Source organism: Bufo bufo, chromosome 3 (assembly GCF_905171765.1).
Source record: "Bufo bufo chromosome 3, aBufBuf1.1, whole genome shotgun sequence".
Lineage (NCBI taxonomy): Eukaryota > Metazoa > Chordata > Amphibia > Anura > Bufonidae > Bufo > Bufo bufo.
Window position 1 is genome coordinate 638,253,149 of NC_053391.1, and position 27,092 is coordinate 638,280,240.

A 27,092-nucleotide genomic window follows, 5' to 3' on the forward strand; every position below is an offset into this window, starting at 1 on the left:
TCTACCCAGTATTTAAACTGTAGGCAATAAATGGAAGTGTAAGTCTACATTCACAAGTTTTGCTGCATTTTTCTTTTTTTTTTTGTGGTTTGGCCACTGCAGTCATTTACCACAATGCCAGATGTTATATGGTAATTAAAAACGCAGCCAAGAAATGTACTATGCCCTATCTTGCAGTTTTCTTACAGCTCTGCCACTGACTTCAATGGTGAAAAGCTATGACAGCAACGCCATCTTTTTGACATAAAAAAACCACAATGGCGTTCTACAAATCTAAAAATCGAAACTAATTCTAAACCTTCTCAAAAGGGGTTTTGCGTTTTTTATACTGGTAACCCATCCTCAGAATGGTCATCAGTATGTGATTGGATGGGGTCAGTTTCCTGGCACCCCCACTGATCAGCTGTTTGATGAGGCTCCTCGCATCTTACTATGCACAACACCATCCTTTAGATAGCAGCTGTGTGACCAATGAACGTGACGTCACTGGCCTAGGAAGAGGCCAAAACACTCAATGGAGGGCCGTGTTCTCTTCACACAGCTGATAAACTGGCGTGCAAGGAGTTGGACCCCCACCAATCAGATACTGATGACCTATTCCGAGGATAGGTCATCATTATAAAACACAAGGAAAACACATTAAAGGGGTTTTTCGGGAGTTAGATATTGATGACATGTCTTTAGTTTAGGTCATCAGTATCTGATGGTTGGGGGTCTGGTTACTGGCACTCCCATCAATCAGCTGTTTGAACAGCCTGTAGTACTGTAGTGCTGTGGTCTTTTCCTAGACCAGTGACGCTATGTTCAACAGTCATATGGTCCATGTGCAGCTCATTTTTATTCATGGGAATGGACCTGGGCTGCAATACCAAGCACTGCCAGTAAAGAATGTACACCGCTTTGAGGAGTGGGGTGCCAGTAGCTGGACCCATTACGGATCAGATTTTGATGGCTTATCCTGAGGATAGGTCGTCCATATTGTACTCCGGTGAAACCCCTTTAAAGAAGACATCAGAGAGGATCAGTACAAGATAAGTTATAAATTTACAAAGTTGCTCCGTTTTCTATGTAACTTATATCTATAAGTAGGCTCTAAAAAGGTTGAAAAACATTTACGGTTATGATTTTCTGCAATTAGTGCAATTTACTGAAAACTCCTTTACTCTGCCAGCTGTAAGATCATTAAATGCCTAAAAAGAAAATGCTTAGAGGGACATATTTTAAGATCTGCAACGTCACAGTGCTATTATTGTCTTGTGATGCTACATTAATCTGACATTGTACAGAGGACCAACATTGGGGAGGCCATTGCATTTTAAGCAGCTTTTTATTTCCTACAGTGTGCAGAACAGTTTTTTTTTCCAAATAAGCACAAATCCTGTACATCCCCTTAAAAGAGAGCCCTCTAAAGCTAGTTTGACACTAGCGCTAAAATCTTCCAGCAGGCTGTTTCAGCAGAGGAACAGCCTGCCGGAGTTCAATGCATCTGGCATAGCCAGATACTACCTTGCCCTGCCGGAGTCCATCAACGATAATGGGACCCAGTGGGGATCTGGCCTGTTTCCAGCATTAGTGTCAGGATTCAACCAAACAAAGAACGCTGCTTGCAACGGTATTTGTCTGGCTGAATCTTGTCACTAATGCCAGGAACAGGTCGGATCACCACCATACTCTATTTTAGTCAATGTGGCATGGAGGTGCTCTGGCAGTTTCCAGCTATGACGGATGGTTTTAGAACTAGTGTGAAAATAGCCTAATTTTGTTACATTTAAAGGCTACGTACACCTTTGGGGGCAATTTTTTATTATGATTATTATTGCATATTGTACTCATTTTTACAAAAAATAACTTTTTAAGTTGTCTTTTATTAAACATTTTGAGCCCCTTTCTCTGTACAGCCATGAGATTCTCTAGTAGCAGGCTCTCCGTTTTTACTGTGTTTTGTCAGCCAGCTCACTTGACAGGCTCCTTATAAACCTTGTAAAAACTCATTATAGCTCAGTTCTTATGTTACTGATAACAATGTGATAAAAACAAGTGTTTATGACCTTTTAGTAATTTAGAGTAAAGGGTTATTAGACTGGCACAAAGTGAAAGTAAAAAGTACAGTTCACACAGCTAGGAAAACAGTTAACCCTTTGTGATAGAACAGCTGAGTATTTTTTAATAAAGACCAATTTTAAAAAACTATTTTTAGCCCAAAATGGGCAAAATGCAATCATAAAAAAATTGCTCCCAAACGTGTTGTCACGGGTGAAGTTTGCAGATAGCTGGAACTTATGAATAAAGGAGCGACTGGCTTGATCCCAAACTAAGGAGCTTATAGATGAGCCCTATAAAAGCCTAAGAGCTCTCTCTGACTGCTATGCATATGCAAGGGTCTGTATTGCAGACGATTGCATGCCCGCGTACCTAATACTGTGTGACACCTGAAAACCCTATAATAGTGAGGGGACATGACCACCGGCTCCCTGCACTTAATACGGACGGAGTCAGGGTCACCTAGAATCAAGCCAGCAAGGAAACACAATAAAGTAAATGACTTATCTGAACAAACAGCAGAAGCAGCCTCCAGCAGTGAACACCTCATCCAGGAAGTAGTATAAACCGCAAAGTGAGGCAGTATGGGAGGGATTATAAAGGAAGACAATTAGTCGAAATAAGTGACACCTGGCAGAAGGAAAGGAGATGAGAAAGTGAAACCAAAACAAAGAACATCATACAAGAGGTAGAGAAAAACGTTTGCCAGATCTTCTCACAGAACTGGCGGTGACAGTTATACATAGCCTTGCATTTTTAATAAAGTATTCAATGCTGAGTTGAACATGTCATCGACGTTCACCTGGCAAATAAGCAAACGCTCACTAGTTGGGTCATCGCCCCTTTTATGTGGGTAACGTGTGATAATTTACATTTTTTATTTATATGGCACAATATATTAGCGCTGTGTCGTTATTTGGTGCTCAAAATCTAAATTTTTAATTAACCAATCAGTATGGTTTTTTTTGTACTGTGGGAGGAAACCGGAGTTCCCGGAGTGATAAGACAGAAAGCACTCGAGAGTGAAAGGGAGTCCCGTCAAAGAAAAAAAATCACTAGCGCTATTGAGCAATAACCAAAGATTGCTTCCTCCGGGCAAGTGGGATTTCAGATGAGTGTTATTTGTAATGCTTTGAGCTTTTAGAGTTCCTTAACCTTTTTGTCTTTTTTTGAAATCAAAGAGTGCCGACTCATAAAAAGTTGCAGGAGCTGTCTCCAGTAATCTGAGGAAACATGAGCGCCACAGATGAATGAGCGGGAAGGCCTTTCTATTCTATGTCTTCATCATTTGGAAGGGTTCGGGAACAAGTATCGCCCTTTTGTAGTGCTGATTAGACGTATAGTTAAGGAGAGTAATACAAATCTGCAATTAACTGTACTATTCTCCTCTGTTGTTGACTATTGTCTAAAATTACAGGCACAAGGAATAATTACAGAATTCCTGATGCTAATTGGCTTTTTTGAATTTAAGTACAAGCAAGCTCGAGCAATTCAAGTGTTATTAAATTACCTTCCATTTGGGAAATCATGTTAGTATAGAAGAGAATTAAGAGGGGCCTTTTACCATGTTTGGACCTTTCTTTGTTAACTCTCTACTGCCCATGGGAAAGGGCATATACACATTTGTACAGATGTTCTAGTATGGGGTCTATGTAAGATTTTAGAGAATCAGGGCTATAGGTACCTTAAAACCTTCATACTGGAAACTATGGTGGGAATTTATCATGAGGGATATATTTGAAGTCAGTTTTGCTTGAGTCTGCGTTATCGCACTTCATGTCACATTTATCAAATGTCTCATGTGTGATAAATTTGTCTTGTCCTTAAACCTAACACTTTTGTCTACAAAAGCTTCTCCAGTTGTCCTACTCCATCCTCTTATTTGAGTGAGATTGAGTCTTAATGATAAATCTGGAGTGAAACGAATTCACATCAACTTTTCCACCCATATTACAAAACTGGAGTGAGTGGTGTAAAAATGCAAAAAGTTGCAAAATTTTGTGCAAGCAAGTGCAAAAAAGTCAAACGTTTGCGCAATTGCTTACATTTCGCAAAAGCCCTATTTTTGTGACTTTTTGATACCAGAATTTTGGATTAAAGGTATGATACATCAGGGCCTATGTATTTTTTCTAACCTGATTCTTTCAAAAACTTTGTTCACACTGGCGTAAATGGGGGGCTGTAAGTATTTCCTGCTGTTTTGTTAGCAAGAATAGTCCTGTCTAGGAGCAGACTGGGAACTTAAAGTGGCCCTGAAAAAAAGACCTAAAAGTGGCCCCATGTTGAAAGTGGGTCCATATCAACAGATGACAGGGCCAATATAAGTAAGCAGGGCCAACATAAGTAGGATGGGCCAGCAATACTGTAGTGCAGGACAAAATATTGCCCTTGCAGAACGAAATACACAGTGCAGTACAAAATACTGCCGACTCCACCACAGCAGCATTCAACTCTATCACTGCCCTGAGGACAGCAATATAGTTAAATGCAGGAGGGTAGTTTCTTCTGCCAGCCGGATGCATAAGTACTGGATGCTCCTAGCATTAATTGTGCTACGTACCTGACTGGCAGCTGTAAGGAAGGTTTGAGTGGCCCTCTAGAAAATTTCCCAGTAGCGTCTATGGATAGTCCCTTTTGTTTCTGCCACCAAAATACCTGAGCCTAGACCATTGACCTGCACCTTGGGCAGTCGGTACAATGAATGACAATATCGTCCAGATAAGCTGAGGCTTACCTATGATGGGGACGAAGTACAATGTCCATTAATCGTTGAAACGTGGCAGGGGTGCCATGAAGGCCAAAGGGTAACACCTTATACTGATACAGCCCCTCAGGGGTGATGAAGGCAGTTTTTTCTTTGGTAGCCTCCGTTAAGGGCACTTGCCCAGTACCCTTTGGTGAGGTGCAAGACCGAGAAATACCTTGCCTGTCTTAGGGTACTATTACACTAGCGTTAGTGTGATCCGGCATGCAGTTCCGTCTACATATGCATTGCAAGAACGTATCCGTCTCTCCCCTTGTCATGCGGATGGACAGATCCGTCTTGCAGTCTTTTTCAGTGTTCCCGGTCTGCGCATGCGCAGACCGGAAGGACAGATCCGTCCTTCAGTTGTTTTGCAATGCCGGTTCCGGCACTAATGCAAGTCAATGGGAATTAATGCCGGATCCTGCATTCCGGCGACTAATCAGGCATTTTGGACGGACATAATACCATAGCATGCTGCGGTATTATGTCCGGCCAAAATGCCTGACAGTGACTGAACGGAAGGCATACTGATGCAAACCGAACGGATTTCTATCCATTCAGAATGCATTGTGATATGCCTGATCAGTTCTTTTCCGGCATAGAGCCCTTTTGACTGAACTCTATGCCGGAAAAGAATAACGCTAGTGTGAAAGTACCCTTAAGGGTACTTTCACACTTACGTTTGATTCTGGCAGGCAGTTCCGTTGCCCGATCAGGCAAACTGTATTCAAACGCATGTAATTTTTTCTGACTGACCAGGCATTTTTCAGACTGATCAGGATCCTGATCAGTCTGTAAAATGCATTGCAATACCGGATCGTTTTTTCCGGTGTCATCAGGCAAAAACGGATCCGGTATTTATTTATTTTTCCGCATTGACGGAATACCGGATTCGTCAATGCGGTAAGTGTTCCGTTTTTTGGGCCGGAGATAAAACCGCAGCCAAAAAGACTGAACTGAAGACATCCAGATGCATCCTGAACGGATTACTCTCCATTTAGAATGCATTAGGATAAAACTGATCAGTTCTTTTCCGGTATAGAGCCCCTAGGACGGAACTCTATGCCGGAAAAGAAAAGAAAAACACTAAAACTGCGGACCTATTCATTCTCTATGGGGACAGAAAAGATGCGGACAGCACACTGTGCCACAGCCCCGAACTTCCGGCTTTGGCCCCCGAACTTCCGGGCCGCGGCTCTGCAAAAAATAGAACATTTTCTATTCTTGTCTGCAATTGCGAACAAGAATAGGCAATTCTATGGGGGGTGCCGGCCGGGTGTATTGCGGATCCGTAATACACTACGAACGTGTAAATGGACCCGTAACCGCTCGATTAGCTCATCCACCCGGGGCATGGGATACGCATCAAATTTAGAAATACCATTTAATTTACGAAAATCATTACACAACCGTAATGTCCCGTCTGGCTTGGGTATTAGAACTATTGGGCTGGCCCACTCACTTTTAGACTCCTCGATGACATCCAGCCTCAGCATTAGCTGCACTTCCTCCGAGATGGCTTTTCGCCGAGCCTCGGGCACCCGATACGGCTTTGACCGGACTTTTGCCTGGTGCTCGGTGACAATATCATGCTGGATTATGGAAGTGCATGGAGTTCAGAGAACACATCCGTGTTCTGACTAACGAACTTCCTTGGCTTCCTGAGCCTGTTTAGGAGAGGCTGTCAGCAATTCTTATTGTGGCAACCGCTTCCCCTGCAGCAGACAGAGGGGCCAAAACCTCTTCCGCTAGACAAACTGACCGCGATCTGTCCTAAGCGCAGGTCTCTTTATCCTTCCAAGGTTTTAGTAGATTAACATGTTAGACCTGCTGTGGCTTTCGCCGACCTGGCTGGTGTACCTTGTAATTTACATCTCCAATTTTCTCTATTACCTCGGAGGGCCCCTGCCACCTGGCCAGGAACTACTGTCCACTGTCGGTACCAGAACCAAGACCCGGGTTAAAGCTCCGGAATCGAGCCTGCCAGCTATAGATTCGACTCTGGGCTCGCTGAGTAGCCTCCATATGTTCCTGAACCAGAGGCAACACAGTCTCTATCCGTTCTTGCATCTGGTCGACGTATTCAATAACACTTTTATACGGAGTGGGCTGTTGTTCCCATGCCCCCTTAGCTACGTCCAACAGCCCGTGAGAATGTCTGCTATATAGCAGTTCGAAGGGAAAGAACCCAGTAGAGGCCTGGAGCACCTCTCGCACTGCGAACATGAGATAGGGCAGGAGGAGATCCCAGTCCCTTCTATCTTTGGACACCACTCTTTTTAACATATTTTTTAAGGTTTGGTTAAACCTTTCTACCAGCCCATCCTTTTGCGGATGGTAGATGGACGTCTGTAACTGTTTAATGTGCAGCAACTTGCACAATTACCTCCTGACCTTGGACATGAATGGTCCCTTGGTCCATCAAAACCTCTTTGGGTAGTCCTACGCGGGAAAACATCTCCATTAACTCTTTAGCTATGAGTTTGGCCGATGTATGCAGCAGTGGCACCGCCTCCGGGTAGCGTAGTCTAGGATGACCAGAATGTGTTGGTGCCCTCTAGCGGACTTTGGTACTGGTCCTATGAGATCCATAGCAATTCTTTCAAACGGGACCTTGATGATCGGGAGAGGTACTAAGGGACTACGGAAATGGGGCTGGGGGTTAGTTATTTGGCAGGTCGGGCAAGACTTACAAAACTCTTCCACCTCTCTAAACACACTGGGCCAGTAAAACCGCTGTAGTATACGGTCCTGTGTTTTCTGCAATCCCAGATGACACCGGAGAACATGTTGGTGTGCTAGATCTAGTACCAGTCTGTGATAAGCCTTGGGCACCACCAACTGTTCCACATTCTCCCCCCGTAGTTGGTTGACCCGATACAGCAAATCATGGAGAACCACAAAACGTAAAAATATCGACTCGGCCCCCGGTTGTTGTGGTTCTCCATCGATCAATTACACATTCTCCCAGACTCAGGATAATGTCGGGTCCCTGTGTTGTGCTGTACTGAAATTATCACCGGAGACATTCAAGTCTGCCAATTCATGGCCCGGCGGCAAGTCCTCCACCTCCCCAACCATCACATTCAACGGGGTTGTTTCCCCCTCATCCCCCAAAGTGGTGGTCACCCCTACTGCTGGCCCTTCGGCCTTGGGTTCCCAGGGTTCTGGCCTCCCACTTGAGCAAGGCCAATACCCTGGGGTTATCCCTGACTCTTGGGGACCAGTAAGTCTCATAGCTGGCCACAGTTCCGGTAAGCCAGGGAAGTTTCTTTTATTAGTTTATAGTGTAGATTTGTGGCAATGGCCACTTCATGAATCCTCCTGCCGGCAATCGTGGTTAAAGACACCAGAGCGGTGGGGTAGTCTTTTAAGTCACCATGTATGCACATTACCTCGACTTTCCGGCCATTAAACTAAGCGGGTCGCACTATGGTAGCCCTTACCAGGGTCACCAGACTCCCCGAGTCCAGCAGAGCCACCGCTGGAGTGTCTCCCACTTCCACCTGGCACAGGTGATTATTATCTAGACTCTCGCTGGTACCTTTTGCACACAGCTTCCTGGCATATAGCGACCGACGGTAGCCATAGTTAGTGTCCATGGGCTCAACCCTATGAGGACAGTCGGCCCTTACATGACCAGGCTCATGACACTGCCAACAGATCACCCGAGCCAGGACCGCAGCGGGTACCTCCCGGGAGGACTTTTTCAGCTCCAGTCTTTGGGTCTGGGGTGGGGATTGTCAGGGTTTAACTGCCCCCTTCCCGAAAGAGCCCCCCTTTAGTTTCCTGGTAGCCTCATATCGTTCAACCAGGTCCACCATCTCAAGGGCATTAACAGGAGATGCCTGGCCAATCCAATGCTGACGAGGGTATGGCAACGCCCTCCAGAACATATCAGCTAAAATCCTACTGGTGCACCCTCTAGGTCCGGACACATTCACCCCCAGCCTCGCCAGGATCTCACCCTTGACTTTCTGGTAATCGGCCGCTTGCTCATCTGGTAAGTCGATATACACCTGCTGGGACTTGGATGCCAGGAACAGAGCGACGACCTCAGCCCACTGATCTCAGGGTAGATTCTCCCTCATGGCCACTTTCTCGAATACCGCCAGGTAGGTGAACCCAGCTGTCTTTTAAAGGCAGCTAGGTGTTGTCAAAACCCGGACCGGCACATGAGTCCAGTCCTGTGTTTGACCACACCTGGTCGCTAATCAGTACAGCAGCACACACTGGGAGGAAATTACCTGCCTCCCCATACAACTCCCTTTCCTGTGTCACAGTATACACATACACAGACATCTTTTGAAGCCAGCGAGAGTATGAATATAATAATATTTACAACATGTAGAAAACTGTGGATTTTGAGGGACTCACAAAGTGGTAGTTCCAGTAAATCCTCGATATGAGGACATTGTCGACAAGTAGTTGTTAAAATGAAGAGCAGTTCAGCAACAATTCAGACACTTATGAATCTATGTTTTGGTATGGTTAATGTCATTTTGAAAGGCTTATGCTAATGTTTCCATTAGTAGCTTTTGATGTGTGTGAGATAAGGCCGAAAAACAAACAGAAGGAAACTGCTCAGTGTACCTCGCTGTAAACTGGTGGAGGCTGATTCAGGGTTTGGCTGGACACTCGGCTGTGAAGATCTGCCACCCGTTTGGATAAATCTCAGTAGTAAATGTCAATTTGAGCAGTAAATGTCTGTATGTAGGGTTTATAGCACAATGATGGATGGTGTTAGTATAAAGCATGATCTTTTGTTTTCATTGTAAGGCTATGAAAATTGACCTCCTGTAAATGCTGAGCTGTAGATGGTCATGAGTCATGACTTCAAATGTGTTCTGTACTTTACCAAGAGAGCCAGCTTCACACTGTCCTTAAATTACAATAAAATTAATTTTTAATTTTTTTCTACACTGACCGAAACCCATGTGTTGTTGACCACCCTCAGGATGGTGCTATTTACTCCTTACTGATGCAGTGATTTTCCATATTTTTTTTTTCTTGCTTCCGTTTTTTTTATTTTTTATTCTCATACCCATATGAGGGCTTGATTTGTGAGGGACAAGTTGTACTTTCTAAAAGCACTGCTTAATATTTCCTATAATGTAGTGGGAAGCTGGAAAGAAAATCCAAATGGGGTGGAAGTGGAAAAGAAATGAAATTCCTCTATAGCTTTATGGGTTTTGTTTTTACAGCGTTGACTATGCGGTAAAACTGACCTGTTAATTTCATTGGGTCCGTACAATTACAGCTATATCACATTTTTAATAGTTTTTCTTGTGTTTTAATACTTTTAAAAAAAAGTGAAAAAAAAAAAGTTTTCTTTGCAGTGACATATTCTGACTTTATTATATTTACAGCTATGAAGCTGTATTGGGGCTCATTTTTGCAGGCCGATTTGTGGTTTTCATTCATACCATTTTTGGGTGTATGCGACCTTTTGATTGCTTTTTATTAATTTTTTGGGAGGTGAAGCAACAAAAAAATGTTGAATCAGCAATTATGATTTTTTTTCTCGTTCTGGCATTTACCGTACGACTGGATAAACACTTTTATATCTTAATAGTATCTTCATTTTGGGATGCAGCGATATCATGTGTCTTTATTGCTTTATTGTTTATCTATATTTATAAAATGGGGAAATGAGGTGATGTGAATTGTTATATATATTTTTAAACTTTTTTTAAACTTTTTTTTTTTATACTTCTTTTTAGTCCCCTAGAGGACTTTAACATGGGACCATCTGATTGCTCCTCCCCCGTAGACTGCAACAAAAACTGTGCAGTGGTGGGAGCTTCATGGCATGCAGTGGCGTAACTAGGGTTCTATGGGCTCCTGGGCAAACTTTGGATTGAGGCCCCCTGCGACCACGATCGTTACACCCCTGGTCTCTGGTAATAATAATATCCTCCCACTAAAGCACCTATAGCGCCCACAGTAATATCCCTATAGTGCTCCCAGTAGTGTCCTTCCACTGCCCCCAGTAATGTACCCCACTGCCCCCAGTGCCCCGTCAGAATGCTCATTACAGCAGAATCACATGCAGTCGATCCAGGATCTATCTGGCTCCCTACTAGTACTATTCACAAATGAAGTGGGTGGGCAGAGCCAGACCGATGTTAGTCAGGCTCCACTCACCTGCTTCATTTGTGAATAGTACTAGTAGGGCAGCATTGGAGCCTGATAGATCCTGGACCGACCGCATGTGATGTAGCAGTGACAGTGCCGGGCCCCGTTACATGTGAGTTTAGTGTTCAGTGGGACCCCTCTGCAACCGCGATTGTTACACCCCTGATGGCATGGGTCTCTATGGCCAAGCAGCTGCATGCAAGCCTTATATGACCAAGCACAATATCAAGTGAAGGATGGACTGGTGTAAAGCATGGTGGCACTGGACTCTGGAACAGTGAAAATGTGTTCTGTGGAGTGAAGAATCACACTTCTTCATCTGGCAGTCTGATGGACGAGTCTGGGTTTGGGGAATGCCAGGAGAACGTTGCCTGACTGCACTGTGCCACCTGTAAGGTTTGGTGGAGGAGGCATCATACTATGGGGGTGTTTTTCAGGGGTTGACCTAGGCCCCTTAGTTCCACAGTGAAGGGAAATGTTAATGCTTCAGAAGACCAAGACATTTTCGACTATTGTATGCTTCCAACTTTATGGGAACAGTTTGGGGAAGGCTCTTCCTGTTCCAGTAAGACTTTGACCCAGTGCCCAAAGCAAGATCCATAAAGGCATGGTTGGGAGACTTTGGTGTGGAAGAACTTTATTGGCTGCACAAGGTCCTGACTTCAACCCCATTCAACATCTTTTGGATGAACTAGAATGGAGATTATGACCCAGGACCTCTCATCCAGCACCAATGTTTGACCTCACAAATGCTCTTCTGGATGAATAGGCAAAAATTCCTACAGACAGAATCCAAAATCTTGTAGAAAGCCTTTCCAGAAGAGCGGAAGGTTTTTTTTTAGCTGCAAAAGGGGAGAACAACTATTAATGCCTATAGATTTACAATGGGATGTCATAAAAGCTCCTGTATGTGTAAAGTGTAGGTGTCACAGTACTTTCAGTGGATCCGGCACTGAAAGATGCCAACAGAATGCCCGCCAGCCCCATTAAGTATAATGGGGTCGGGCGATGATCAGGCCACATTCCGGCAAACAATGCAGAGGATCGGCTGGACACAAACCGCAGCATTCAGACGATTCCCGTCATTGTCTGCCAGAATAGCCCAACAGAATTTACACTGGAGGTGTGAAACTAAAGTTATGATATTCTGGCATATTGCAGAGGGTCGCCCTAGTCTTAATTTTCATACTGTAAAATTCTTTACATTTGGAATCATTCTCTGTTTTTCACCTATGCCCTTCCGTATGACCAATTCTTTAGTCTCTGTTTTGTCTGTATTGTAAATACCATATGTTGTCTGGCTTGTGTTACTGTAGTTGCTAGCCCGGCATAAAGGTCAATATGTCAGACCTCTGGTAATTCTGAAATAATTGTCTGATTTGTGGCTCTTTAAAGTCTTTTCCTGCTTGATGACTAATATCAAACATAGCATTATTTAGCTCTGCCTAATTGGCCTGTGATCGGTTCCAGTAAAAGAACATAGTAGTTGGGTTGTGTTTCAGGAAATATTTATTTTTCATAGCAATTTGCTTGCTATTGTCATCTACTGACATTCTAGACTTATACGAACATCAACAGTAAGAGTGTGGACAAGGGTGAAATATTAAAACATACTGTATGAGACTCATCTGACTTAAAGGGAACCTGTCATCATGAGTATGCAGTGCATTGTGCAGACTCCATGTTATAGAGCTGGAGGAGCTGAGTGGATTGATATATAGCTTTGTGGGAAAAAATTCACTATAACTTTAATTTCATTGATTTAAAGTCCTGCTCATTTTGGGCTTTGAAGTCAGGAAGGCGGTCTTATAGTGATTGACAGCTAGTGATGCACCGCCTCCTTGACTTCAAAGCCCAGAATAAGCAGGAATTTAAATCAATGAAATGCAAGTTAAAATTAATCTTTTCCTACAAAACTATATATCAATCTGTTCAGCTCCTCCTGCTCTATAATATGTTTCCTACAGCTCATACACCATGTTTATTGTGACAGGCTCCCTTTAAAAGTGATAGTAGTTTGGGTTGTGTACCTGAAGGGTTCTGGACCCTCTTCACATAGCTGATTAACATTAGCATACTTGGGGCGCAGATGCTTTCAGTTCAGGAGTTTAACAAGAGAGTACTTGATTGCAGGATCAGACCTTTGTAGTCTGTAATCATGGAGAAGAATTAGCATCGACCTGAGTTTAAGGCCCTGACTGTATTTTTGCTCTGCATCCGATCTGCATTTTTTGCATATCGGATTCCGGCCCATTCATTTCAATGGGGCCCCAAAAAATGCGGACAGCACACCGTGTGCTGTCTGCATCCATATGACCATTCTGCAGCCCCGCAAAAAAGATGGAAAATGTCCTATTCTTGGCCATTTTGTGGACAAGAATAAGCATTGCTACAATGGGTCAGCAAAAAAACAGATGCAGCACAGGTTTCACACGGACATCATCTGTATTTTTCTGCAGATCTGCGTTTTGCGGACCGCAAAGTACATACGGTCATGTAAATGCACCCTGAGGTTAAGGCCCCTTTCACACGGGCGAGTTTTCCGCGCAGGTGCAATGCGTGAGGTGGACCCATGGACCCATGGTGAACCCTGGACCCATTCATTTCTATGGGGCTGTGCACATGAGCGGTGTTTTTCACACATTATTTGTGCATTGCGTGAAAATCGCAGCATGCTCTATTTTGTGCGTTTTTCACGCAGGCCCCATAGAAGTGAATGGGGCTGCGTGAAAATCGCAAGCATCCGCAAGCAAGTGCGGATGCGGTGCAATTTTCACGCATGGTTGCTAGGAGATGATCGGGATGGGGACCCGATCATTATTATTTTCCCTTATAACATGGTTATAAGGGAAAATAATAGCATTCTTAATACAGAATGCATAGTACAATAGGGTTGGAGGGGTTAAAAAAAAATAAAAAAAATTTAACTCGCCTCATCCACTTGTTCGCGCAGCCCGGCTTCTCTTCTTTCTTTTTATTTGAGGAAAAGGATCTGTGGCGACGTCACTGCGCTCTGGTGATGGATCATGTGACGGACCATGTGATGAGTGCAGTGATGTCATCAAAGGTCCTTTATCCAGGTCCTGAAGAAAGAAGAAAGAAGAGAAGCCGGGCTCCGCGAACAAGTGGATTAAGGTGAGTTAAATTATAAAAATAAAAAAATTTAACCCCTCCAACCCTATTTTACTAAGCATTCTGTATTAAGAATGCTATTATTTTCCTGAGACGCATCCGGAACGCATCCTGAGCCAAAACGTGACGCCCGTGTGAAAGAGGTCTAAGGTTCGGATGATACATAGATTTACATTGGAGCTGTATACATCAAACAGTAGGATATTTTTTAAAAGTTACTGATCTTTATTTTGAATGCAGTGGAGCAGGTGTGAGAAGGTGTACTGCAAATACTTTTTTTTACCTTTTCTCTGGTAGTACTTTCTTGTCAATTTGGTCCTCTGGTAACTTGCTGATGTAAAAATAATATCTTATGAAATGAAAAAACTTACTATACTCTCATTTTTCAAAATTAGACAGATGACACACTGAAAAAATGACAGTGCTTAAAACTCCAGGGCACCTTCATGCAACTTTTGCCTCAACGCGTACATTTTTTTTTTTTATTGTAAAAAGAGTATAGAAATTCCTGCTTGTAACGAAACGTCTGACTCAAGCAGAGCAGTAATTGACAGGGCCCAATATGGTGATGTTTTTACTGCCTGGCAGAGGCTGCAGCAGTTAGGGCTGTTTCACACGAGCAGATGCCGTGCGTGTCATCCGCTGCGTGAAAGAGAGACAAGCCGCGCTCTGGACAGCAGAGACACGGAGCAGCAATGCGGGCACATATGAACATGGGACCAACAAAGATTTCTTCAGCTGCCAAGTGCACGTGTAACAGGTCAGCCAGTTTCATAGCTACAAAACTGCTGACAGATGCCCTTTTTAATATGGGGAAATTGCCATCTGCCTTACTCCGATTTTGTGCCTTCCTCTGCACCAACACTATTATTATAGATTGGGGTTGAAGGACCTGTCCTGTGTCTTTTTCTAACCTTAGCAACCATGTAACTATGATTATTTGGATAAATTGCTAAAAAAAAAAGGCTTCCTAGAGACATGCCACATGAATTAAATTAGCTGCCATCCTACCGGTGTTAAGCTACAGCTGTCAGAACTTGGAGCTATAAACAGGATTACACAGTCCTAAGAATATTGGTAGAAAAAATAATTTTCCTCTTTTCTCATCTAATGTACTTATATTTAATTTAAAAAAGCTCAACATCCATTAAGTGATTAATCATCCTTTTTGTAAAGTCCCATCATTCAGTAATTTGCAGGTAGGTCTAGGGTGAGCAGTAGTACTAGATAGAGCTTTAAATGTAGTGATTCCTGACATTGACTGCACAGCTGGGACCACACATGATCTTTCCTTCAGGATATTTTAGTACTTTGCCTGTCAACAAATTACACTCTTTTACATGGATTTACAGCAGCGCGCTACAGTGGCATAACAGGCCGCCTGGCATAATTCAACTGTTTACATAGAGCATGGAAACTAAAACGTTTCCCCATACAAGTAAAAACACAGAGAACGAAATTAGCTCTGAACAAGTTCAAATGATCAAAAGAATGCGAGTGTATGTGAAACTTTATCGCATGATCCGCTGGAGCTGTGGATTTTAAAGACTGAAATGTTGAAAGAATGATTATGGTCTAGACTTGTTATAACAGGAAGCAGCAGAAAATGGCTCAAGTCAAACGTTACATACAGCAGCGTATCTCTGCTGTGCAGGCGCATTACCACCTTTAATGATGCTTGTAGCATTAAATGGGGTTGTCCACCAAATGTATTTATCACATATCCACATGAAAGACTCCATGGAGCCAAAGGGATCTGTCAAGTAACATAGTAACATAATTTATAAGGCCGAAAAAAGACATTTGTCCATCCAGTTCGACCTGTTATCCTGCAAGAAGAAGGCAAAAAAAAAAACTGAGGTAGAAGCCAATTTTCCTCACTTTAGGGGAATAAAAAATTCCTTCCCGACTCCAATCAGGCAATCAGAATAAGTCCCTGGATCAACGACCCCTCTCTAGCAGCTATAGCCTGTAATATTATTACACTCCAGAAATACATTCAGGCCCCTCTTGAATTCCTTTATTGTACTCACCATCACCACCTCCTCAGGCAGAGAGTTCCATAGTCTCACTGCTCTTACCGTAAAGAATCCTCTTCTATGTTTGTTTACAAACCTTCTTTCCTCCAGACGCAGAGGATGTCCCCTCGTCACAGTCACAGTCCTGGGGATAAATAGATGATGGGATAGATCTCTGTACTGACCCCTGATATATTTATACATAGTAATTAGATCTCCCCTCAGTCGTCTTTTTTCTAAAGTGAATAAACCTAATGTTGATAATGTTTCAGGGTCCTGTAGTCCCCCCATTCCAGTTATTACTTTAGTTGCCCTCCTCTGGACCCTCTCCAGCTCTGCTATGTCTGCCTTGTTCACAGGAGCCCAGAACTGTACACAGTACTCCATGTGTGGTCTTACTAGTGATTTGTAAAGTGGTAGGACTATGTTCTCATCACGGGCATCTATGCCCCTTTTGATGCAACCCATTATCTTATTTGCCTTGGCAGCAGCTGCCTGACACTGGATTTTACAGCTTAGTTTGCTGTTCACTAAAATTCCTAGGTCCTTTTCCATTTCAGTGTTACCCAGTGTTTTACCGTTTAGTATGTACGGGTGACTTGCATTATTCCTTCCCATGTGCATAACCTTACATTTGTCAGTGTTAAACCTCATCTGCCACTTATCTGCCCAAGCCTCCAAACTATCCAGATCCCTCTGTAGCTGTATAGTGTCCTCTTCCGTGTCAATTACTTTACACAGTTTAGTTTCATCTGCAAAAATTTATATTTTACTGTGCAAGCCTTTTACAAGATCATTAATAAATATATTGAAGAGAATAGGACCCAATACTGACCCCTGAGGTACCCCACTAGTGACAGTGACCCAATCTGAGTGTGTACCGTTAATAACCACCCTCTGTTTTCTATCACTGAGCCACATACAGACATTTTCTCCCAGTCCAAGCATTCTCATTTTATATATTAACCTTTTATGCGGTACAGTGTCAAATGCTTTGGAGAAGTCCAGATATACGACATCCATTGATTTACCTCTGTCAAGTCTAGAACTTACCTCCTCATAGAAATGGATTAAATTAGTTTGACATGACCGATCCCTCATAAAGCCATGCTGATATGGCGTTATTTGCCTATTTTCATTGAGGTACTCCAAGATAGCATCTCTTAGAAAACCTTCAAACAGTTTACCCACGACAGATGTTAAACTTTGCGGCCTATAGTTTCCGGGCTCTGTTTTTGGACCCTTTTTGAATATTAGCACTACATTTGCTATGCGCCAATCCTGTGGAACACTCCTTGTCAGTATAGAGTATAGAGTCCTTAAATATCAGAAATAAGGGTCTGGCTTACATTACTTAATTCTCTTAGTATACAGGGGTGCATGCCATCTGGTCCTGGCGATTTGTCTATTTTAATCTTTTTAAGATGCCGCTGTGCTTCTTCCTGGTTCAGACAGGGCACTTTTAATGGGAAATTAAATTTTACATTCTGCATTTCATCTGACAGTTTATTTTCTTCAGTAAATACAGTGGAGAAAAAATATTTAATAGCTTTGCTTTCTCCTCATCACTCTCTGCAACTTACCCCTCATTACTCTGTAGAGGGCCGACACCTTCAGATTTACACTTTTTACCATGTATATAATTGAAAAACATTTTAGGGTTAGTTTTGCTCTCTTTGGCAATTAATCTCTCGGTCTCTAGTTTGGCTGATTTTATTTGTTTACATATTACATATTCTATTTTGTTCCTTATAGTTTTTCAGTGCTTCCTCGCTACCCTCCTGTTTTAGTGATTTTAAATGCTTTCTTTTAGGTCATTTATTGCTTTCTTTACAGTTCTATATATCCACATTGTTTTTTTTTTTTTTTTTTTTTGTTCCTTAACACATTTTATTCCCATAAAGTATGTACCTCTCACAATTAGATTTTAGGATGCTTTTCAAAATATCCCATTTTGTGGCTGTATTTTTATTTTTGAGGACTTTGTCCCAGTTAGTTAGGCCTATGGCCTCTCTTAGTTTGCTAAATTTAGCTTTTTTGAAGTTTGGTATTTTTGTTCCTCCCTGAAGAAACACTCTTTTGAATGAGAATTGGAAGGTTATTACTTTATGGTCACTATTTCCCAGGTGTCCCCCAACCTGCACATCTGTTGTTCTGTCAGGTCTATTGGTTATTACTAAGTCCAGTATGGCCGTCCCTCTAGTCGGGTCCTGAACCAGTTGGGAAAGGTAATTGTCTTTGGTTATTGCCAAGAACCTGTTTCCTTTATGAGATATACAAGTTTCAGTTTCCCAGTCTATATCTGGGTAGTTGAAGTCCCCCATAATAACCACCTCATTATGATTTCCCGCCTCGTCTATCTCGTTTAGTAGCAGATTTTCTGTGGACTCTGATATATTTGGTGGTTTATAATAAACTCCTATTAGTAATTTATTATTGTTTTTGCCTCAATGTATTTCTACCCACAGTGACTCCACATGTTCATGTCCCTCACTTATATCTTCCCGGTGTGTGGGCTTTAGACAGGACTTTACATAAAGGCAGACCCCTCCCCCTCTCCAGTTTGGCGATCCTTTCTAAACAGACTGTAATCCTCGAGCGCCAGGAAGACAACACACCGTTCGACGATCCCGGTCTTTGTAACAGATCGCCCTATCTGTACCCCTAATAATTCAGTCTCCCACTACCAGCACCTGTCTGGCCTGCCCTGCTCTCCTGGACTCCTGCTTACTGGAGCTGACATTCCCCTGACTGGCAGAGGAAGTGTCCGGCTGCAGCAGTGCTCTCCCTGAAATGACATCACCCTCATCTGCCAACCGTGCAAACTTGTTGGGGTGTGAACCATCTCAGTATTTCTGAGGGGCTCCCTGGTGGTTCTGTTTTTTTTATAGACTAAGTGCTCTCTCTTTCTTGTAAACTAGTGCCTTTGGCTAGAAGAGATGTCCCCTGATCCCTGGTCCACCTTTTGCAGTGACCCCCATCCATTGCACCCAGGGGTGAATGAATGGAAAGGTTGTCTTCCCTCGCTTCTGTTGAAGTTACGGAAACAACCAAGCCAGTATGCTGGCTGCTCACCATTTATCCTCTGTCTGGATACAGTGGTCTCCGCACCAGGAGGCACAGGGGTCACCATAGGTGCAGATCACAGAAGTAGAATTCTCATCTATCAGAGATTTATGTCCATAAGTGTCCCTCTGTACTAAATAGAAAAACAAAATTCAGCTATTTTTGTGTATAAAGGCATGTTTGTATCTATATAATTTCTTTAAATGTATATATTTCTCTAGTTGTACTTACTAAGTGGTTGGGTTCTTCTTAGTGTGATGTCAAAGCTGTGGTGTATGATATGAGCCAATCAGATGTTTCTCCTCTCTGTTGCTTCCCCTCTCACAGCATAAATCTTACATAGAAACATAGAATGTGTCGGCAGATAAGAACCATTTGGCCCATCCAGTATCTGCCCAATATACTGAATACTATGAATAGCCCCTGGCCCTATCTTATATGAAGGATGGCCTTATGCCTATCCCATGCATGCTTAAACTCCTTCACTGTATTTGCAGCTACCACTTCTGCAGGAAGGCTATTCCATGCATCCACTACTCTCTCAGTAAAGTAATACTTCCTGATATTACTTTTAAACTTTTGCCCCTCTAATTTAAAACTATGTCCTCTTGTAGCAGTTTTTCTTCTTTTAAATATTCTCTCCTCTTTTACCTTGTTGATTCATTTTATGTATTTAAAAGTTTCTATCATATCCCCTCTGTCTCGTCTTTCTTCCAAGCTATACATGTTAAGGTCCTTTAATCTTTCCTGGTAAGTTTTATCCTGCAATCCATGTACTAGTTTAGTAGCCCTTCTCTGAACTCTCTCCAAAGTATCAATATCCTTCTGGAGATATGGTCTCCAGTACTGCGCAAAATACTCCAAATGAGGTCTCACTAGTGCTCTGTAGAGCGGCATGAGCACCTCCCTCTCTCTACTGGTAATTCCTCTCCCTATACACCCAAGCATTCTGCTAGCATTTCCTGCTGCTCTATGACATTGTCTGCCTACCTTTAAGTCTTCTGAAATAATGACCCCTAAATCCCTTTCCTCAGATACTGAGGTTAGGACTGTATCACTGATTTTATATTCTGCTCTTGGGTTTTTACGCCCCAGGTGCATTATCTTGCACTTATCAACATTGAATTTTAGTTGCCAGATTTTTGACCATTCCTCTAGTTTTCCTAAATCCTTTTCCATTTGGTGTATCCCTCCAGGAACATCAACCCTGTCACAAATCTTTGTCATCAGCAAAAAGACACACCTTACCATCGAGGCCTTCTGCAATTTCGCTGCTAAAGATATTAAACAATATGGGTCCCAGAACATATCCCTGAGGTACCCCACTGGTAACAAGACCATGGTCTGAATATACTCCATTGACTACAACCCTCTGTTGTCTGTCCCTCAGCCACTGCCTAATCCATTCAACAATATGGGAGTCCAAGACCAAAGAGTGCAATTTATTGATAAGCCTTCTATGTGGGACAGTATCAAAAGCCTTACTAAAGTCTAGATAAGCAATGTCTACTGCACCTCCTCCATCTATTAATAGAAACATACAGGAAGAGGCAAGAAGACCGTAACATGGTGCCTCTCCTCCCTCATCCATCATTCTTCCCACAGCATGGCTCTTAAACTCAAGGAGAGACAGGGAGACTAACCTGATGCCCCTCCTCCCGCTTAGCACCCACTGAGTGGGTGTGTAAATATCATCTCTCTCCTCGTGTTTCTCACCCACCCCTCCCTTAGCATGAATCTTACACACAGGCACAGGCAGGGAGACTGTAACATGATGCCCCTCCTGCCCCTTTCACTGAGTGTATAAGCTCTTCTTGGTGTGATGTTAAAGCTGTGCTGTATGATCTGAGCAAATCAGATGTCTTCACTCCTGTTGTTCCCTCTCCCCTCTTATAGCATAAATGTTACAGGCAGAGGCAGGGAGACTGTAACATGATGCCTCTCCTCCCTCATCCCCCTCATTGAGTGGGTGTGATGTCAAAGCTATGTGGTATGATCTAAGCAAATTGGATGTCTCCCCTCCTATTTTTCCCTTACCCTCTCACAGCATGAATCTTAGACAGAGGCAGGGAGACTGTAACATGATGCTCCATTTCCCTCTTCCCCACCACTGAGTGGGTGTCACGGATGCGGTATGGGAGGGAAACTCCTCTCCTGTGCTCGGTGTGAAGGGGATAGGAACAAGGCCTGGAAACTAGGGTAAAAGAGAAGGTCACCTCCTAGAACAACCCTAATCCAAGTCCTGATTAACTATCAGTATGAACTGACCTTGATGGTAGGAAAGTTCATACACAGGAACCTAGAGCCCTAACACACCCTGTAGGGCCCTGGTATAGTGACAGAACTTGAGACAACCTATTCCTTCAATAGAAGGATGAACAGGAGTCTCCCTCAGGCTTGGATACAAAATACAGGGAAATACAACAAACAAAATACAAATAGGAAAGACGACACTTAACTTCACGTGGAGCAAAGGCAGCGCCAGAAGCTCAACCAAGATCCAACCACCAGCTAGCCCAGAGTCCAGAAACTGAAGCTATAAACCGCAACCCCCAGAAGGGGTAGGCAGTAATAAAATAGGGGAAGTTAAATGACCAAATCAACAACACCTGCCAGAGGTGTGGTCATTACCAAAACAACACAGACACAAATGATCCACAAAGAACCATTCAGATTAACCCATGTGTTGCCAGTCTCTCTGATCTCCTGGCCCGGGAGTGTCCGTGACAGCGGGTGGGCTTTTCTTGGTGTGAATCTCACGCTGGGCTGTATGATCTCAGCCAATCAGATGTATCCCCTCTTGTTGCTTCCCTTCCACTCTCATGCATAAATCTTACACAGAGGTAGGGAAACTGTGGCATGATGCTGCTCCTCCCTCTTCCATCTCACAGCATGAGTTTCACATAGACAATTAGGTACAGATCCTGCACTTATTACCATGTGCTACTGATATATGAAAAAATGAGAAGAGGCTTTAAGGCCCAAAATGCAACAGTCATAAACTAGTTATTGAATTTACATAACTAAATTTAATTCTCTATATTTTTTTCTCAAGGCAACAAGAGAAACTCTAACGAATCACTGCAATAACCTTGGAGACTCCCTTGGAAAAGAGAATGACATTGCCTTAATCATCGACGGGCAGACCCTGAAGTACGCTCTGTCATTTGAAGTCCGTCAGTGCTTCTTAGACCTGGCGCTCTCTTGTAAGGCCGTCATCTGCTGCAGGTACAGCACCATTATATGTGTACTTTATTTTCATACAAGCCTCTAAAATCTTTAAGCAGTTATGTCTGGAGCTGGGGCTGTTAAAGCCATACTGGATCTTGTAAAATAGTTTGTTTGGGAAATGTATAGCGCAGAATGACTTAACAGCCAAATTAATACAGGGAAGAGTGTTTAACCGGAGCATTTTCTTATGAGCAAAACAGAAACTTTAGATAATCTCAGCTGGAAAACTACAATGTAAGCAGATGTTGATTTCTTTTATATTTCCTCCAGCATTTTATTGAAGATACTTTGGAAATGTTGCTTTTTCTGACAACTAAGAAGATATATTTTTTTCTTTATGTTCTTCACCTCTTAACTATTTCTAAATTATTACATTTGTAGTTTAACCATTAAACCTGCTAAACAGGTCAATAGTTTATTGCAAGGATAGGATAAAAGGGCTTATTCTGTCCACAAACAACATCTGTTGTCCATAGGTTGTATATACATGTCATTGCAGCACAGCCCCATAACATGAATACAGATGAGATGCATTACTTTACTGAAAGGCTATGGGCACCTATGGGGGCATTTTTCTTATTACATGCTATTTATTTTGGGCTAAAAATGTATATTTTAAATTCATCTTTATTAAAAATGTCAACATGTTCCTCTATTGCTTTCAGTTTCACTGCATCTGCAAATTGTTGCCTCTCCTTCTCACTGAATTCTGTCAGAGAGCTGCTCTGACGGCTCAACCTGTAGCCCTTATCACTCTACTCCTAACAGCTCATACATACTCATTGAAGCTAAATTCTTATCAGCTTGATCATACTTTAGCTTCAGTGAATGTTTATGAGCTGTTAGGAAGGTAGAGATAAGGGCTACAGTTTGAACCATCAGAGCAGCTCTCTGATGGATTCACTGAGAAGCCACAGATTGCAGATGCAGTAAAACTGAAGGCTGCAGAGGAATAAACTGTTAGAAATTTGTGATAAATACCAATTGAAAAAATCATTTTACTCCAAAATAATGAGATTACAGTAATAAAAACAAAAACAAAAACCTCTATAGCCTTTAACCCCTGGACAAAAGTGTTGCTTAATGATGTTTTAAAGGATTAAAGGGGTTTTCCAAGACCGTGAACGCATGATCAGTGGAGCTGGCAGGGTGTAATAGTAAAAAAAACAAAAAACTCACCTGTCATGAACAATCTGTGTATCACGACTGGCGCGCCGATAACATACGTGACGCAAAGGGAGGGAAAAGGGAAGGCCCTGTCCAAGGGAGAGGGAAAGGTGGTGACCCCTAACTCACCTTGAGGCTGGCACCTGACTGCCCTGACGTCCCTAGACGGGTTTCTCACCCATACGCCGATCACGTGCCTAATCCCTGGCTTTCCCTAAAATGAGCCCTAAGTAGTGAATAGGGCGGTGGGGACACTAGTCCTCACTACTAACACTAAAGGAAAACACCAAGGAGAGGACAGACAATACAGACAAAACATATAATCCCAGGTGGGCGACAACAGCGGACAACAAAAGCCCAACAGGGATCCGGAGGGTAACGCTCTGGAACGACAACCAGGAATCACAGCTACACAGCTACAGTGGGTCAGTATAGAAGTCCAGGCAGGAAGCTCTATATCTGGCAACCAGAGAAGTGGGAGGGAGAATATAAGGAGGTTGGGATTGACGGACAAGAAACAGCTGAGGAGAAGAAGCTACGGATCCCTGAGTGAGACAAAAATGACTGCAAGGCAAACGCAGAAAGCTACCATTAAGAAACAGCACGATCTTTAGACATAGAGCGCGCAGCCACCCGCTGTGACTTCCTGACCCCGCGTATAACCGACTCAGACGTGGCTCTTGACACCCTCGTGACACTGTGTCCAGCATCATGATCTCATCTCTACCACTTCTGTTCTCTCTTGGACCAGAAGTGTGACGTGCCGACTACATGTATAGTGGTCATGGGCCATTCCTGCATAGGTCAACACTAGTGTTGGGCGAGTATGCTCGGCCAAACACTAATTTTACTCGAGCATCGCGATGCTTGGCACATCGTGGTGTTCGGCCGAACACCGCGTGTGCTTGAGTGCAATGCTCGAGTCTCCTCCCCGCACGTTTGTTGGCTGTTACGCAGCCAATAAATGTGCAGGTGAGTACTGCCATTCACTGTAATGCCGTAGCCATGTTGGCTACTGGCATTACAGTGATTGGCTGGCCGAAACGCGTCATCAGGTGCTATATAGCACCCGATGACACGTGTTCGGCTCAGTCTTAGTCAGGGAGAGCTGTGCTGAAGAAGGGAGAGATAGTGTAGGGAGTGAAATACTAATATTTTTATTGAAAAAACTTGTTAGAGACCCAAAAGTTCTTTTAAGGACTATTGTTGTATCTGGCAGCAATATAATTATTAGCGCAACCTGCGCTAATTTGCGTGGAATTCTTAGAGAGACCCAAAAGTCCTTTAAAGGACTATTGTATCTGGCAGCAATATATATTTTTAGCTCAACCTGCACTAAATAGCTTGCAAATGTTTGCCCGCTGCAGACAGCGACATTATCTGTGCTACATCTCCTGTGTAACGTGTGCGCAGCCTAAAAATATCTGTGACATCCAGTGTACTTTTCCGTAGACTGTGTCCACTGCGGACAGTTACATTACCTGCGCTACATCTCCTGTATAACGTTTGCGTATTCGAAATATCAGTGACAATTTTTTTGCTGCTGGTGGCAGCGACATTACCTGTGCTACATCTCCAGTATAACGTTAGCGCATCCGAAATATCAGTGACATTCAGTGTCATTTTTTTCGCCGCTGCGGACAGTTGCATTACTTGCGCTACATCTCCTGTATAACGTTTGCCCATCCGAAATATCAGTGACATTAATTCAGTGTAACTTTTTATTAGCCGCTAGTGACAGCGACATTACTTGCGCTATACCTTCTGTATAACGTTTGTGCAACCTAAAAATCAGTGACATTTATTCAGTGTCATTTTTTATTTGGCGGTGGTGACAGCGACATTCCTTGCGCTATACCTCCTCCATAACGTTTGTGCAACCTAAATACCAGTGACATTCGTTCAGTGTAATTTTTTATTTGCCGGTGGTGACAGCGACATTATTTGCGCTATACCTCCTGTATAACGTTTGCGCATCCTAAAATTATCTGTGATATTCAGTGTACTTTTTTCATAGACGCTGCGGACAGCGACATTATCTGTGCTACATCTCGTGTTTAACGTGTGCGCATCCTAAAAATATCAGTGATATTCTGTGTGCTTTATTTGCACATACACTTACAAAACCTGCGCTACTGTACGTTTGACATACTTGCAAGCATATATACCATTTAATATGCGCAAGGCAAGCAGTATGGGACGGGGAAGTGGCCGTGCTGCTGATGCTGCACGCAGAGGCCATGGCTCTGGGCGCGGTGAAACTGTGCCTGCTGCCAGAGCACAAGAAACACACTCATCCACGATACCTAGCTTCATGTCCCAGTTTGCAGGGTGGTGAAGGACACCACTCTCGATGTCACACCAGTGCGACCAGGTGGTCGGTTGGATTGCAGCAGATAATGCTTCCAGTCGGTTAAGCACCACCCTGTCTTCCACAAAGTCCAGTCACAGTAGCCAGGAGCATGGTCAACAGAATACTCACCCTGATCCTCCTTCCTCCCACCATGGAAAGTCTTTGCAAGCAAGTGATCCAAGGATCTCTTTTCATCGCCATTCCTTAATTTGGGCCTCTCGCCAAGCCCGCTTGAAGAGGGACACGTGGAAATCTTGTGCCCTGATTTCCAAACTCTTGAGCATCCACAGTCAGAAGAAGATGGTGGTGGGGAACGGCAATTAGTGTTTCACAAGGTAGATAATGATGATGAGACACAGTTGCCAATAACTGAGGTTGTTGTTAGGTCAACAAGTCAGGAGGATAACCAAGTGAGGAAGTGGAGGAGGAGGTGGTGGACGATGAAGTCACTGACCAAACCTGGGAAGGTGGCAAGCCGAGCGAGGACAGCAGTAAAGAGGGGGTGGGATCCGCAGCACCGCAACAGGCTATAGGAGGCAGTGAAGTGGCAAAAGGGAGAGGGTGGGCCACACCAAACAGGCCCGCAACTGTTCCCCAGAGCACCCCATTGTAGATATTCCGCAGTCTGGTGCTTTTTTGAGGAAAGTGCGGACACCAAAATTAGCAAGGGCATGAACACTAGCAACCTCACCACCCCCAGCATGATCCGCCACATGGCATCAAAGCACCCAAATAGGTGGGCCGAACGCTTGGGTCCACAATCAGTGTCTGCGGGGCACACCACTGCCTCCTCTTCCTCTGTGTTACGTGCTGGCCAATCCACTGTTGAAGACGCAGGCCCGGATGCCTCCCACCATGGATCTGGACCTTCGCAAGCACCATCAGCTAGCACATCCACTTCTGTGTCCCAGCGCAGCGTACAGATGTCTATACCCCAGGCCTTTGAACAAAAGCGCAAATACCCAGCCACCCACCCACAGGCCATAGCAATAAATGTGCACCTTTTCAAATTGCTAGCCCTGGAAATGTTGCCATTTAGGCTTATGGACACTGAAGCTTTCCGCAGCCTGATGGCAGTGGCCGTCCCGCGTTATTCTGTCCCCAGCCACCAATATTTTTCACGGTGTGCAATCCCAGCCTTACACCAGCATGTCTCCTGTGACATCACCCGTGCCCTAACGCAGTTATTGGGAAGAGCCAC

The 27,092-nt window shown here is 43.6% G+C and overlaps 1 protein-coding gene across 1 annotated transcript in view; it reads left to right on the plus strand.

Moving 5' to 3' along the window:
* Positions 1-27,092, plus strand: part of ATP8A2 (ATPase phospholipid transporting 8A2) — a 728,462-nt gene that overhangs the window by 220,430 nt on the left and 480,940 nt on the right. The window contains exon 24 of the mRNA XM_040422449.1: positions 22,196-22,368. Within this exon, the coding sequence (XP_040278383.1) occupies positions 22,196-22,368 (173 nt within the window). The remainder of the gene's footprint in view (positions 1-22,195; positions 22,369-27,092) is intronic.